Source organism: Phascolarctos cinereus, unplaced genomic scaffold (assembly GCF_003287225.1).
Source record: "Phascolarctos cinereus isolate Bilbo 61053 unplaced genomic scaffold, phaCin_HiC Scaffold_726;HRSCAF=1367, whole genome shotgun sequence".
NCBI classification, from domain to species: Eukaryota; Metazoa; Chordata; class Mammalia; order Diprotodontia; family Phascolarctidae; genus Phascolarctos; species Phascolarctos cinereus.
The window spans coordinates 216,911,328-216,926,255 of NW_027556098.1; the positions used below are offsets into that span (position 1 = coordinate 216,911,328).

At 42.0% G+C, this 14,928-nt stretch overlaps 1 protein-coding gene across 5 annotated transcripts in view; it reads right to left on the reverse strand.

Annotated features, from left to right (window-relative positions):
* Positions 1-5,750: 5,750 nt before the first annotated feature.
* The window catches only part of METAP1D (methionyl aminopeptidase type 1D, mitochondrial), an 89,099-nt gene continuing 79,921 nt past the window's right edge, over positions 5,751-14,928 (reverse strand). For 3 of the 5 annotated variants that reach the window (XM_020990965.2, XM_020990967.1, XM_020990969.2), the window contains 4 exons: positions 9,312-9,409; positions 7,387-7,434; positions 6,399-6,477; positions 5,751-6,269 (listed from right to left, as the gene is read on the reverse strand). In XM_020990965.2, the coding sequence (XP_020846624.1) occupies positions 6,191-6,269; positions 6,399-6,477; positions 7,387-7,434; positions 9,312-9,409 (304 nt within the window). In that variant the 3' untranslated portion in view covers positions 5,751-6,190. Of the gene's footprint in view, positions 6,270-6,398; positions 6,478-7,323; positions 7,435-9,311; positions 9,410-14,928 lie in introns of all 5 variants that reach the window. The other 2 variants (XR_002325439.2, XM_078146971.1) reach the window with 2 other exon arrangements.

The window sequence follows — 14,928 nt, forward strand, 5'->3', positions numbered from 1 at the left end:
TTTGACTCAGCCAAGGTCATGAATATTCATGAGCTGGCGGATCTGATTGGTCCGCCGTCTTGCATAATCGCCTGGGATTGGTCCGAGGTGCTTTGGCTCGGCTGGACTAGAGGGAGAGAGGCAAGCAGGACTTGGGCGAGATGCGTCCCCGAGCCCCTGCGAGTGAACATCTGCAATAGAGCAACACGACAGGGCTCACAATGCGGCGGCGGCAGGCGCCAGAGCGGAGAGAGTTTACAATCCCTCCAACGTCCCCCCCCACCTCTAACTTCTTTACCCCCTCTTTTCCTTCTCCCTCCTCCCTCAAAGCGCCTTCTTCCCAAGAAGCCAACCAGCAAGTCCCCCCACCCAGCCCCAGCCAGCACGCCCCCCTCACTGGGGGACCTCGGGGGGGCTACAGCTTGCAGCAGCCGCCCCCACCTCCTCTGGTCCTCTGGGCCCCCAGCCTAAAACAGGGACGGGGAAACGCAATGGGGCGGAGGGCGGCCTGCAGTCTCTTGACTGGCCTCACCACTACCCCAGTTCGCGCTTCCCCTGGACCGCAGCATCTTAGGCGCCAGCACGCATAGACGTTCCTGGGACTAAGTGCGGAGCAGAGACTCCCAGGGAAAGGCGCCTCCTTCCACTCTAATCACGCTTACTTCTTTCTCCGGTCTCTTTTTTGCCCCTTTCTAATGCATCTATTTCTTGCCTGTTTTCCACTCTTTCTCTCCTCCCCATGCAGTCCACCTTCCCCTTTTCTTGGTGACCCTCCTCCCCAACTCCCCCTCCCTTCCTAACACATACACACAATTGCTCACTCCACCGGCGCTCCTCTGCTCACCAGGGACGGCTCGCATCTCTCCAGCCTCGACTCCTCGCGTACGCTGAGGCTGTGGCTGATCTGATTAGTCCCTGTGAGCGAGGTGGACCCCACGCTTCTCCTCCCAGGAAAAGAGGATGCACCCCCCCCCCAGACACATACACACTCTTCACCCTCCTTCCTTTCCTTCCCCTTACCCCGTTCAACCGCCGCCTTCCTCCTCCCCTTCCCACCTCATTCCCCTTCCCCTATGGGCTTGGTGGCTAAGGGCTAGTTTCCAGCACGCCAGGGGAGCAGAGAGAAACCAGGACATGGGCAGAATCAGCAGGGGTCAGAGCAAGCTGAATGGTCGCTGGAGGGTAGGATTTCTTCGTCTCCCTAAGGAGGCCTTGTTAAAGTAAAGGGTGTTACCTGTGCGAAGGGGGAGCACTCTCCCGCACGCAGCAACAGGGTCTGTGTCCGTTGGCGCACGACCGTAGGAGGACGCATGTCTCCATTTATGCTCAGCTATCTTCCACATGTATAGGGCTTGGCCTCCAAACCCGGTTAGAAACACGAATGAACTGGGGCGGGAAGTGGGGGTGAGGTGTAGGAGGGCGTTGGGTAAGACCCTGTGCTGCTGCCCAGGAGGTGGTCCCGGACTAGGGCCCAAGGCGAGGCGGTGAAAATGGAAGTGGGGAGGGGGGGCGGGCGAGTGGGTGGCTAGTGAAAGTGAGAAGGCCCTCCAGTTCTGCCCCGAAGCATAAGACAGACAACAACAAGCACCTTTCGCCTGAAGCAAAACACACCCCACAAAAATACACACACTCACACAAAACAACTGGCACGGAGTCGCAGGCATGCTGACAACGTTGGGCTGCAGGATCCCAATCCCGCTAGCCCCACGGTGAATCCCAAATTACTTTGTTAGATAATTAGAAAGTGTTGATAATTATTTCTTTCATAATTTAGTGGTGTGACGGTAACAGGGAAATGATCTTGTGAAAGTTCACACGTGCAGATGTATTAGTTACTGATTCATTTGATTAAATGCTAGTCTCAAGTGCTCTGATCCACAGCTGAAGGCGGCCCCATTAGCATAACACTGATGTTTAATTTTCATACGCATAATTAGCCATATATTTAACACTAATAGCAACATGCAGCCTTTCAGCGTTAAACAGCCTGGGATTTGATCTGGCCTGAGCTGAACCTTCTCCGTTACACCTTAGCCTGTCTAGGGTGCGCAGTTATCACAGGACCAAATCTATGTAATCAAGCACATTTTGGCAAAGAGAGAACACCAATAAAAATGAACATTCAAAACAAATTACATTGGTGATGTCGTTACAGATATTAGTGGAGGGGGCTTCTCTCTTTTTTAACTTCTGCAGCAGCGGCTGCAGTCGCCGCTGTTGCTGCTGCTGTCGGAATTTTTCTCTCCGGGTTTAGGACATTAGGCTGGGGGCAGAAATATGTCAGGAAGCGTGGTTGGAGCAAAAAATAAAAACAAGCTGGGGAGGAGGAAGAAATCTTCCAAACCAATAATGGGTTTGCCAACGTTAAAAAGATTTTTTTTTAAATCTCTGAACCACACGGTGATGCTTTGTAGCAACAACCAGCTAATGACTGAAACCTGACAGCCCCCGGAGCCTGTGGGTTCTTCCTGATTTAGTTAGCAGTTACTCTCGTGATTTTAATTGCTCCTTCCTAGAGCTTGTTTCACGCTCGTTTTGGGGTGAGCCCGGTAAAAGTTCATTTCTCTGGCCCAGCCGCGGATCGGTGGTGGTGGTGGTGGTGGTGGTGGTGACGAGATGGGGGAATCATGCCTGCCATTCCCCCAGCATGAACTCCGCTCTGGCAATCAGGTCTCCCCTGCGTGCTGCCTTCCTGAGCCGTGGCCATGTAAGTGATCACTCGAGGCGGGTTCGTTTTCGGGAAGAAGCAGGGGTTGGGGGCCCCCAGAGCAGGAGGAGATTCGGGATAAGGAAGGGGGTTATTGAGACACTAGGTTGAAAGCATGTCAGTGGACAAACTAAAGTGACTTGTTTAAGGAGAGATTCACTAAAAAAAAGCTGTCCGAGAGAAGGAACAGCTAGGAAGGAGTTGGCAAGAACGTGAACCTAACTAGCAAATGCAGGTCAAGGATCCTTTTGATGAATTACTCTTATTTGCATCCGGACAAGGGAGTAAAGGCAGAGAGCTGCAGTCAGCATTATGGTTTGCAAATGTGATCCCTTAGACTGATTCCGTGTAAACAAAGCCAACTCAAAGTCCTTTCAGCTGTTGGCTGGTTCCACAAGAAAAAAAAATCCTAACCAGAAATATTTAGATTAGCGTTATACTTTAATGCTGAATTCTTCGGCATATCGTGGGAGTGCTTATGTATGAACGCGCTTATCTGGAGTACCTGTGCATTTATTTACACCTAGAGAGAGTCGTGTTCGTGTATAAATCTGAGGAGAGGCAGCGGAGAGAAAGATCTAGTACACTGGACAGACTCAGCTTTCTTATCAAGCTATTTTTTTTCCTGGTTGTCACCAACTTTGCGTGATCTTATCTATCTTCTACAAACCTTAAGAGAACAATCCCTCTCCCCATTCTCTTCCCCATTGAGAGTAACACCTGTTCTAAAATGCCTAGCTTTCCCAGGTCTCTGCATGTCACAACTCTGATAGGAAAGACAGTCCCTTTCCTCCAGAGTTTCAAAAATACTGAAGCTGAACTTGTTTTGAAATTCACCAAAAACCAGTCAGATATCCTTACAGAAAGTTGTGGCTGTGTGCGTGACTGTATCTAGATGTAAAGTGAAATAATTTCAAAAGGATTCAAAGTCGGTCCTAACAAATATTTACAAATAATTTGTCATGAAATGGAGTAGGACTGTTAGAGGCAAAAGAAATACTTTTCAAATGGTCATACTAATTTCATCCCGAAAGGCCATTCTACTATATATAGCGGGACTGGGTTGTCTTTGTTTATTTTTGGTTGGGGGTTGGGGGGGGTCGGACATCTATTTTTTAAAATTCTAGCAATAACCTTTATAATTAGGATTATAAATACATATCATAAATATAATCACCTAGTTATAATTGCCACATAAACAGCTTGTTACCACAGCAGTTGGTAGAATCCTGCAGTCCTAATAAAAATGATTCTCAAATAACCCCAGAGTCAATAGATCCTAACCCGGGATCCCGGACTAATCTCCAACAATCCGATTATCCTTCGCAGAAAGAGAAATCATTCTTTTGGCAAGCGTCCCCGAGCATCGAAATGGCCCCGGTGCTCTTAGGAGACTGCATTGTTCCGTGCTACCCCAAGGGCGTTCTAACGCTTCTCCACTTCCTTCTCTCATAGCTCTGGTTGCCCAAATCCTGGGTCAGCCTCCTGCTAATTCCTTACTGCACTTTCTTAAACTGCACACTCATCGCCTTTTTCCAACTCTTTCCTCTTCAGTGTACCAACTAAAACTGTGAACAGGACGCATCTAAAGAACCCAGCTTCTTGCCCATAGAATTAACTAGTATCCACGGTTGCAGAGACAACCAAAATGTGGTTGCACCAGGGTTTGAAATGCAGTGGGAAACCGTATGTCCAGGTAACAATCCAAATACCTCCTTCAAAACGAGATGTTTTCCATGGGCAGCATACCCGTTCATTTGTCTCTCATTACCTTCCTATTCTAGTGGTGTGGAGTCTGAATTTGTCAGAAGACTGGACCCTCCAGTAATTCCACTTTGCTTGGCTGCAACACCAATATCTGTGATACTCTGGAGGAAAGGGACTGTCTTTTCTATCAAAGTTGCAGACATGCAACAGCAGACATACACACACACACACACACACACACATTTGCTTATCAAGTTTCTTTAGAAACAAGTATCTATATTTCTCTTACTTTAAAAAGATACCCCCCCCCCCACTGATTGGATTCCCAATTGGTGTGCGAAGTTCAAGGCCTTGCAGTCCCAAAAGAAGCCAGGCGGAGTCTGGATAGCTGAGTGAGAAGGAGACAAGGAAAGACGTTTGGGTTTGGGGGTTTACTTTTGTAAGACGTTAGGTCTTTAAAAGGATACAGGGTCTGTACAAGGGGAGTCCCTCAAGTGAGAGATTAGTCCCTTAAGACAAAGCAAAAGTCAAACCCAATAGCCACCATCCGCCTAATTTCCACACGATCCCCCACCCCCAACCTAGCTTTTCAGATACCATCTAGCCCCTCCACCCTGCCAGAAACCCGTTAGCCCCGCCAGTCAGAAATCATTTCATTCGGCGGATGGAAGGTCTAGTTCGTGATTTTATGGACAGAAAATATACATGTATACGTAAAAGGAGGCACTGCACCCTTCCCAATCGCATGCGTTTGGCTTGGAGAGCTCGGGATAGGTTTTCTGGCCAAGTTTTTGTTCCAAGGGACTCCACGTCCTATTCGAATTTTGAATTCAAAGCTCTGCCCTTTTGGTGTGGGTGGACTTCGGCTCCTCTGGGTTACTCTGAGTGTTCTTGTAGATCCTTCTTTAAGGGGACCGGGGAGAGGAAGAAGTACTAAGAGGCAGGAGAGACAAGTTCCTGCATTTTGGAAGTCCTACTAAAATAGACTTAATCCCCACAGCCAAGGGGATTGTTTGGAACAAACTCCTCCGTTTACCATGAGTTGTTTTTTCCTTTCAAAATCTGGCTGACAAAACTAAACAACCCCTCAGTGAACCATAACCTACCTCCGCACAAAGACGACTGATATACTGGCACTGGCAATAGGAATAGTGGTAGGATTCTGTCACTTTCTTATGTGCAAGTACGAAGGGATTTTTCTTTTTTAAAAATTCTCTTACCAAAGAAAAGCCACAGTTACAAGTAAAATTTTTTCTGATTGTGTGCACTCAAGTATGTGTTTTTTAAAAAAGTGCAAACACTTCCACTTTACCCCAAACTATAGGAGAAACATTGTATTGACACCACGGACAACTGGTTTAAAACACAAAACCTTTTACTCGTGCAGATTCAATTCGAGGAAATGCTGGTTAATTACGAAGTAGAATTATGCTCCTTCGGGGAGTCCTCTCCTAACCAGGGATTCACCAGTTCCGTCTCTTTCCAGTGGAATTTGAGCCTGCAGACAGGAAAGTGTCAGCCTGATTCCTTCTTATCCCGAATTCGGAGGGGGGAAGGCAAGTTCTGTGGAACCTGACACTCCTCAAACGTCCGAGGAGTGGTCTTCAAAACTTTCGACTATAATCCCTCACCCAATAATCAAATTGATTTTCAGAAGACTCTAGGTACCATGCTGCTCTTTCTCCTCGATCTGCCTTCACCGTGTCTTCTAAAAACTCTCCAAATGAGTTTCTAAACCTTTCTCAAACTAGCAAACCCTAAAGGATCGCTATCCCCAAGAAATCCTGGATGCAGCTCTTAAAGTTCTTCAAGCAGTTTGGTCAGGATTTCGGCCCCTCCAGATGTAATTACGATGGTATGTTCAAACTGCGCTGATCTGAAACACACATTTAACAATTAGGAGAAACTATGTAGGTTAGCAATATTGAGACCTTACCCCAGAATTCTGGCTGAGAGCTGGTGAACTTGAAATAAAGCAAAGAAGTAAAGGGACCGAAATAAGCACCTTTTATTATCTGTAGAGACTACAGTCCATTTATCCTCCAGGACTTTAAAGTCGGGGGATCCTTCCACGATGATTGGCTCTGTAATGGGAAAAATATTTACTTCAGTGACCTCATCTGCTCCTTGTCAAACACTGTTTGGGCTCATTATCAAAAGATTTATCAAAAGGTTTATCTTCCAAGTACTTCCCCACTGTCTCATGTTGTCATTCTGTAAGGTTTCTTTAATTGAAGTTTTGCTTTCACATTAAACTACCAACTAAACAGTGGGAAGAAGAAACATTAAGGCATTTAAACATGTATGAAGTTACCCGTCTCATTTTTTAGAGGGCATTTTAATCAAGCCTTAATTAAGACCCTGTGGATAATCACCACCAAAACGCAGGCCCCTCTTATACACATCAAACAGTTTAAAAATATTTGAATTTTTAAAACATGCTCAAAATGTTCATTAATCAGCAAAATAACAATTTTCTTATTTTCCTCTAATTGCTTTGCCATTAAGTCACACTTAGGGGGGGAAAACAGTACTTTTCCATAGCTGTGTATGGGTGAGAGATCTGGATGGGGGATCTAGCAGTTATTAAACAAGCAGAAAGCAAATTGGCACGGGACATTTGCAGACCTGGAGGAAAAAAAGAGAGAGCAGACGCAAACCATCCAAGTATTAAGGAAAAACGAGGGTTACAAACACCTCAAACTCGTAACACTACACTGAAAAGGGAATTAGATGTTGGACGGCTGCCGTTTACAAAACGGGCTGGAGAAATGTCTGAATTAGGAAGATGGGTCTCCAGCAACTAGATTTAATAAGATTTACTATGGAAGAAAGTTCGCTCATTAGGTAGATGAGTGGCTTTGCTCCGGCCCAAGTTAGTTGCCTCAAGGCTCAACAGAGACGGAGCAGACAGACAAACAGACGCTTACAAGACGTGCAGAAGAACCCGGGAGGAGCGAGGTCTAGGACTTCGAGCGTTCAGGGAGACTAACCTATGGTAAACGCCATTCCCTCTTCCATCAACAAATCACTGTCGTTAGCTACAAAAGAAAAACACGGGGAAGGGCAGGGAAGAGTGAGAGAAGGAGAAACATAATCAGGAGTTTGGGCCACTTACTCAAAAAGCTACATTGCACGTGTTCGGTTTTTAAAAAAAAAATTGGGGGGAGGGGAATTTAAATTTAGAAGAGTGAAAATCTAGTGAAACATAGAGAAAAAGTATCTTTCAAAGTAACTCACCTTCCAAGGAGATATAATACACCTACCAGGCCTAAAGCCCAGTCCCACCCGGCCCCAAAACAAATCCACCTGAAATCTCTGAGTTACAGGAAAGAGAATGGTTTGGCCTAGGTGAACTCGAAGCCTTCTTGTATTCTGGCCCCAAGTTCACCCCCCCCCACCCTTGGAAGGCCAGAAAGTACTGCCTGCATTGTAGCCTCACTCTATCTCCCTACCCAGCCAAAGAAAGCTATAAAGTGAATCTGGGGTGAAAGAAGGGGAGAGGAGAAAACACCTCTCCAAAAGTTTGCTCCAGCCAAGGGGTGGAGTGGGGGTGAGAAGTCTATCAGAGTTTCCAATGGGGGGGGTGGTGGAGGAGGGAATCATCCATGTGGCCATCACCTTGAGAAATTATTTCCAGGTGTTGGCACATGGAAGGCTGAGTTGGAGAGCTATGTAGGAGACTCCCCAGCAGCAGGAGGTGGAGTCTGGAGACAGACAGAACCTCCACAGAAACCTCGATGGCCTCTTCACTACCTACTCCCTTCTACAAGGCTCAGACACTGGATATGTGAATTAGGACACTGTTGCAGGGTGCACTTAAGGAGAAAGAAAGCCAAAGCCTGGCAAGTGTGGGTTCTGAACTACTCGGTTACACCAGCACAATTTCTTCCAGATGGTTAATTCCAGTAGATTGATCTGAAAGACTGTCTTAAAAAAAATAAATCACAATACAGCACCAGATATTGCCTCCCCACTCCCCTAACTCTGCCTCTTAAGAATCGAGAAGTTGTGGCCAGAGAATTTGTGATCAGAGAGCTCACACTGGATGGCTTAAGGTGGGGCTCTTTTGGGGACACAGAAATCCCTAAAGTTTCAAAAACTGGGGCGAGACTACCTTGGTGCCTTCATGTGATCTCCCCATCTTCTCCCCTGCCCCAAACTCTAGGCAAATCTCAGGACCAGAAGTTAACTCTTTCATAACTACACCCACACTCTCCCCACTCCTACTTTTGCTCACACCCTCCTTTACACCCACCAGCCTTACACAAAACACAACTTCCTTTCCTCACTCCCACCCCCCTCTGCATAACTCTATTTCTCCTTACCACTCCCCACCTTCAACCCTGCCTCACTGGAGGGGCACACACTACCTACTGGCAGTGAGAAGAGAGGGATGATAGAGGAACATGAGGGAGGGAGGAGTAGGGAGGTGGGTTACAACCTAGAACTCACAAAAGAGGTAGGTACATGCTGCTAAATACATCAGCTGTCAGCGCTGTGTAGGATGTAATGAAGTTTAACCACAACAGTCAGCAGTTTGAAAAGGGGGCAGAAAAAGAAAAACAGAAAACAGTCATATGAGCATGCTGGGATATTGATGCAGTAGAGTTTTGTTTTTATCATGGGTAACTTTTTTTCAAGAAAAATATTCCCCTCTGCCTTCCAGCCAAGTACCCTTCAGGAGAAGACATAAAGCAAAAAAGAAACCTTATTTTAAGATTGGAAAACTGCAGGGCACTAGTCCAGTAACATAATGTGATGGTTAAGAGTAAGTGGGGTTTTATGGAAGTGCAGTTTTGGTTTTTGGTGGTGTTTTTTGGTCTTTTTTTTTTCCATGCTAAAAGATGTTAAAGAGGATCGTCTGTGGGGGCATAGCTTCTATTCTGCTAAATTTCCCCTATGTTAATTTGCTTACCATGATGCCAAATTTCTGGGTGTCCATGAAAGTAGGATCCTATTCCATGCCCAACAAAGTGAGGACAGACTTGCAACCCATTTTCACAGGTTATTCGGCTTTAAAAGTAACCAAACATGAGATGTATTATTTTTACAGATGTAGGGGCAATCATTTCAATGCAGACTCTTGCCAAGCAAGGCCACTTAGAAACAGTCTTCTGAAGTTTAAAAAAAGTAACCATATTCATTAGTCAGTTTATAACATTAAGGTTCCTTTAGTGTGCTTAAATAAATTTAACCCCCTATCTTTTTTGGAAAGTAGAAACACAATATGCACACATATAAAACCCATAGGCACTATGGTTTGTTGCCCCCTATTTAATTCAGCATAGCTTTAAATGAGGCTTATTTTAACTTCTGAGCATTTGTAAGATATCTAGATATTAGGTGCACATCCTGGTTATGCAGATAGAATTCAGAACACAAAAATCTACATTCCTTTTGTCTGAGATTCACTAGAAGACTACATAAGTCACTGCTGGTTTGAAGAAAACAAACAGAAAAGAAACATATTGGAAAATGTTTTGACTCTTCACCTAATTCTTTTCATTCTAGTCTCTTCCAAAGAATTATACATTTTGTAAAAAGGCAGGTCATATCTAGTCAAATCTTTTTTGTCAATGTTCTTATAAACATACCCAAATCATGTGATCATTTGGGAACTCTACATTAGTCCTATATCATTTACAAAGTTAATAGAAAATGCTTAATCACTACAACATATAGGCTAAACAGTACTATTCTTTGAAGCTAAGTAGCTAATACCCGTGGACATGCGTTAGACTGAATTTTTTTTTAGACTAAGTATATGATCTGCATTCAAACAGAAAAAAACTTCATCTAAAAGGGTGAAAAGCCATGTTTTCAAAATCAAATGGACACACTTATTTCTGTGAGTACTGGAAAGATAAGTACTTATACACCTTCCATTAACTACTTATATTTTCATGCTGATGAAGGATTTTGTGGCACATGCAGAAATTTACCCTGCGTGAGTCATGGTCCAGAGGATTTAGAGGCACTACAATTATAGTCCTTACTAGTGTCATGGGACAAAGACCCAAATCAAAGTTTCAAATGGACCCTTGGCATTGGCTTAACATGCAAACAATGCTTTGGAGCTAGAATCTTTAACATTTTGGGCAAAATCACTATCTGAAAACATTTTCAGCCTTCATCTGACTTTTCTTTAAGACACTGAGTTGGACTCAAAGCTTTTTAATCATCTATTTTGAAGTCACTGTGGCTATTTTACTCTTCCTGGTCTTTTCTCTCATTCAGGTATAATTTTAGTCTAAGAGATTACAGAAAGAAGAATGTAATACAGAGCTTACAGTATGGAGCCAAAGGGTTATGAAAACCTTATAAGCTTCACTGTATGTTTTATATTTTATACTTTGATCAAATAAGCTTTAGGACAATTAAAAAATTTTTCCAAGGTTAGATGTGCAAAAGTCTCAAGTCACTGCTAAATATAAATACAGAAGGAAAAAGGGAGATTGTAAAAATAATATAAGAACCATGTATTTTAAAATTAGTGCAGTCTATTGGAATTAATATATTTGTATCAGGCCACTTCTAACACATCTCAGTAAGGGTAACTGCATTTGACAAAGCATTCATTTTGCAGATAAAGAAACAAAGAAGCTGAGAGGAGTATTCTATTGGTCAGGGAAAAGATTTGTTGTTTTTCAGTTGTTTCAGTCATGTCTACTCTTTGCAATCCCATTTGGGGTTTTCTTGGAAAAGATACTAGAGTGGTTTGCCATTCCTTCTCCAGCTCATTTAACAGATGAGGAAACTGAAGCAAATGGGGTTAAGTGACTTGCCCAGGGTCATACAGCTCTTAAGTGTCTGAGGACACATTTGAACTCAGGAAGATGAGTCTTCCTGATGCCAGACTTGGCGCTCTATGCACTACTGTGCCATCTAACTGTTCAACAAAGTCCAACTCTCCTGATTCCAAGATCAGGGCTTTCCCCACTACATCATGGTATATATCATGGTCTACTGAGAGAGGTTTTAGGGGATAATGTGCAGGGCTTGGAGTCAAGAAACCTGGGGCTATATCTGATCTCAGATATTTATTAGCTATGTGATCATGAGCCAATCACTCAACTTCCATAAGTTACAATTTCCTCATCTGTAAAATGGGGATAATAATACTGGCACTACCCACCTCACATGGTGCTTGTGAGCAAAATTCTCTAAAACCTTAAATTAAAGCACTATAGAAATATGAATGATTCTATCTAAAGCCCACCCCCAGGTATGTATTTCCTAGTAAGCCATATCAGAAGGGATGCTCCCTCCCTCCCACAGTCTGACATTATTTTGTATTTTTTGGCATACATTTTCTATGTAGTTATCTGTTGTTTTCTTCCAGTAGCAATGTAAACTCACTAACAGCAGGAACTTTTTTTCTGTTTTGGTTTGTTTTTTATTTTGGCCTTTGTATTCCCATGACCTAGCAAAAGGCCTGGTACACAGGAAAGGCTTAATAAACGTCTGTTGAATTGTGGTATTTCTTCTCCACCACCTTTCCCACCTCCCTGCCCCTAAACACAACAACAACAAAACCTGATGGTCAGGGACTTAAATGCTTGACATGCACCACTTCCAAATTTTAAGACTGTATTGCAAAGAAAAAAAAGAAAAAACTGAGTCAAACCATTATGTTCATTTCTAAAGAAGAAAGAAGCAGTATGTCCATTGTGTTTTTGAGCTCTCCTCTGCTGTTCATAAGATATTCTGGGAGTACCTAGTTGGCCAAAACCATTCTGAGTTTATCCTTCTATAACAATTCATTTGCTTAATTCTACTAGAATGTCTAGTTCTAGCATAGAATGTATGCATTATGGATGCCTGAGGTCAAAGGAATACAAAGACAAAAGGAAAAAGAAAGCACAGAAAAAAAGCATGGTTGGCTCTCTTGTTGAATACCATCTACTCTACATCATCCCTAGTGACTGATAATGGGGAGGGGGAGGTAGAGACAAAGCATATGCTTCTGAGTCCTTGCTTCTGTGAATTTTCATTTGGGATTGGGATTTAGTATTTATATTCAGTTACTGGGGACAAAGGGGATAAAATACCACGTAATGAGTGTTTAAACTGACTACCTACAACAATCCAGGGATACTTACTAATAGACCACATGGCTATTTGCCTTTTTTTGTCATTTGGAAACTTCACATGCACAGACAATATAGGGGTTATCAATGGAGAATCTCATTCATATGAGCAGTAAAACAAATTATGTAACCCTGTTTGGCAAGGAGAGGTCCAATGTGTGAGTGTACTCCTGACTAGTTCATTCAGAATGAAGATGGTAGTGCCAACAACACTGAGATGTGAGAATTTGATGCAATTCCTTTGTGGTACCAGAAGTGGCAGCGCCAGGACCTATTTCAATGCAAGGATGCTTCTCTTGCCCCGGACAGTGGAGTATCACATCTATTACACTTACCGATGAAAGTCTGCCTTTTCTGAATTTAAGCTGTCAGTGCTAGCTTTTCTATAGTTATTTTCTCTGATTTAAAAGAAAACAGGAACTAATATGGAAATGTTTAACATAATTGTACGTGTATAACTTCTATAAGATTGCTTGCTGTCTTGGGGAAGGGGGAGGGAAGGGAGAAAAATTTGGAACTCAAAATCTTACAAAAATGAACGTTGAAAACTATCTTTACATGTAATTGGAAAAAAAATAAAATACTATTATGTGCAAAAAAAACAAAACGGGGAGCAGAAGGTATTATATATGTACTTGGAAGTATAATTTTACTTGCAAATATTCTGAGCACATTCATAATTTTAAGTTCCTCATATAGGCTTTTCAGGGGCAGGGGTGAGGATAGAGGAAAGGAGAAGATATAATAAGATTTTATGCATCTTATTCTTTAAATTTATTTTAAGTTAAATAAAAACCTTGTGTCATATTCATAAAGTCAGTTTCCAGTTTCAAATGTCTCACTTAGAGAATTTCATCTTATGATAATTTTCTTTAGTTTAATTCTCTTTGAAAAGAAGCTCATACTCAACTAAAATGGTTGTTTCCTGGTGGGGGGGGAGGGGCTTGAGAAGGAAGGCTGGGCTTATTCATTCTCCAAATGGATGAAGGAATAATAAATGTATGGCTATACTCTTTAAAGAAAAAAAAAGAATGCATATGGGTACAGATTTAATGAATTTTTGTTATAAGCTAACAGACAATACTAACCCCCATACTGATCATGTCTTTGAAGTGGTTGACAGTACCTGATTTGGTAAGTTACAGAATCCCACCTGAAATATTTAAAATGTTTTTATATTAAGTATTTATTTTTGACTGAAGGAATGTACAAGTCCAGGGGACTCTTTAATAACAAGTAATGTTTAAGTATAATTAGTAATATTTTTGAAAACCGACAATTGTTTTTTGAAAGAAAGGTACACTTTTTGTTTCAAACTGGAACATAAATTACTGTATTTTTCTTACAATACTGCTGAACTTTTATTTGAGGTTTTCTGTTTCTGAAAAGCAGACATGATGGATTGAAATAAAAGATAATTTATTGCAATGCTTACTTTCAAGTGTAGAGAGAAGCAGTGTAATTGTAATTTACAGTAGCTGTCAAGGAAAATCTATCACAGATGACATTAAAATGACTTATTTTGCCTGAGCCAGTTATTGTTTAAATGTGCATAATCTCATAGAAACAGATTATTTTTTAAAATCTGCTTTATATTGTTCTAAATTAATATCAAAACATATACTTATGAGTTAAACATTTAAAAAGCATTTATTGAGACTTTGATCATGGAATTTACACCTATTGAGTATGAATTATTTTTACTGAACTGTAAAATATTTGGAATGTACAAACCTGTATCTTTACAACATTTTTATAGGTACGAATCTATCTACAAATGATAACAACATCTTTAAGCAAGTGGTTGGGTATAATGAGTTAGTACCATTAGTGGCCCTAACAAAGGTACATTTGTCAACATTTTCTTGTTTTATACAATAATACTAGCGAGTTATTATCCTATGTTTCCTACAGAATTCCAAAGCCTATCCTAGTGCTGAAGTCCTCTATGTATGGTACATAATATAGTTATTAATAAAAATACTCAAATTCATGGTCTTCTCCAGGGAACTCATGGTATGTGTGGACTAAGATCAGCTGTTGAGGGGGAAGAGTATGCTAAAGATGATGAATGCCTTTTAGCAAACAATGAACCCAAGTTGAAAGGTTTGTAAACCTTCAGATTGTAACAGTTCCAAGTTCTTTTTTTGGCTATGGATAATGTCTGTTTCTAGGTGTACTGCTATTCTTAAGATTTTGCTTGCACATGAAAAGGCAAAATAATAGCTATCCAAAAACATTATACTTCAACAAACCAGGGCAAGCATTTATCAGAATAATTTTTCAGTTTCTTCCCCAAATGGCACACAAAATGCATTTAAATAATAAAAGTATACTAGGGTAAAAGTAAAAAGTTCATCCTCTGTTATTTTTCATATAGTTTTGTGAATGTAGTTGCAAGGCTTGATGTGGTTTCCAAAGAAGCCTGGGCATGCAAATTCA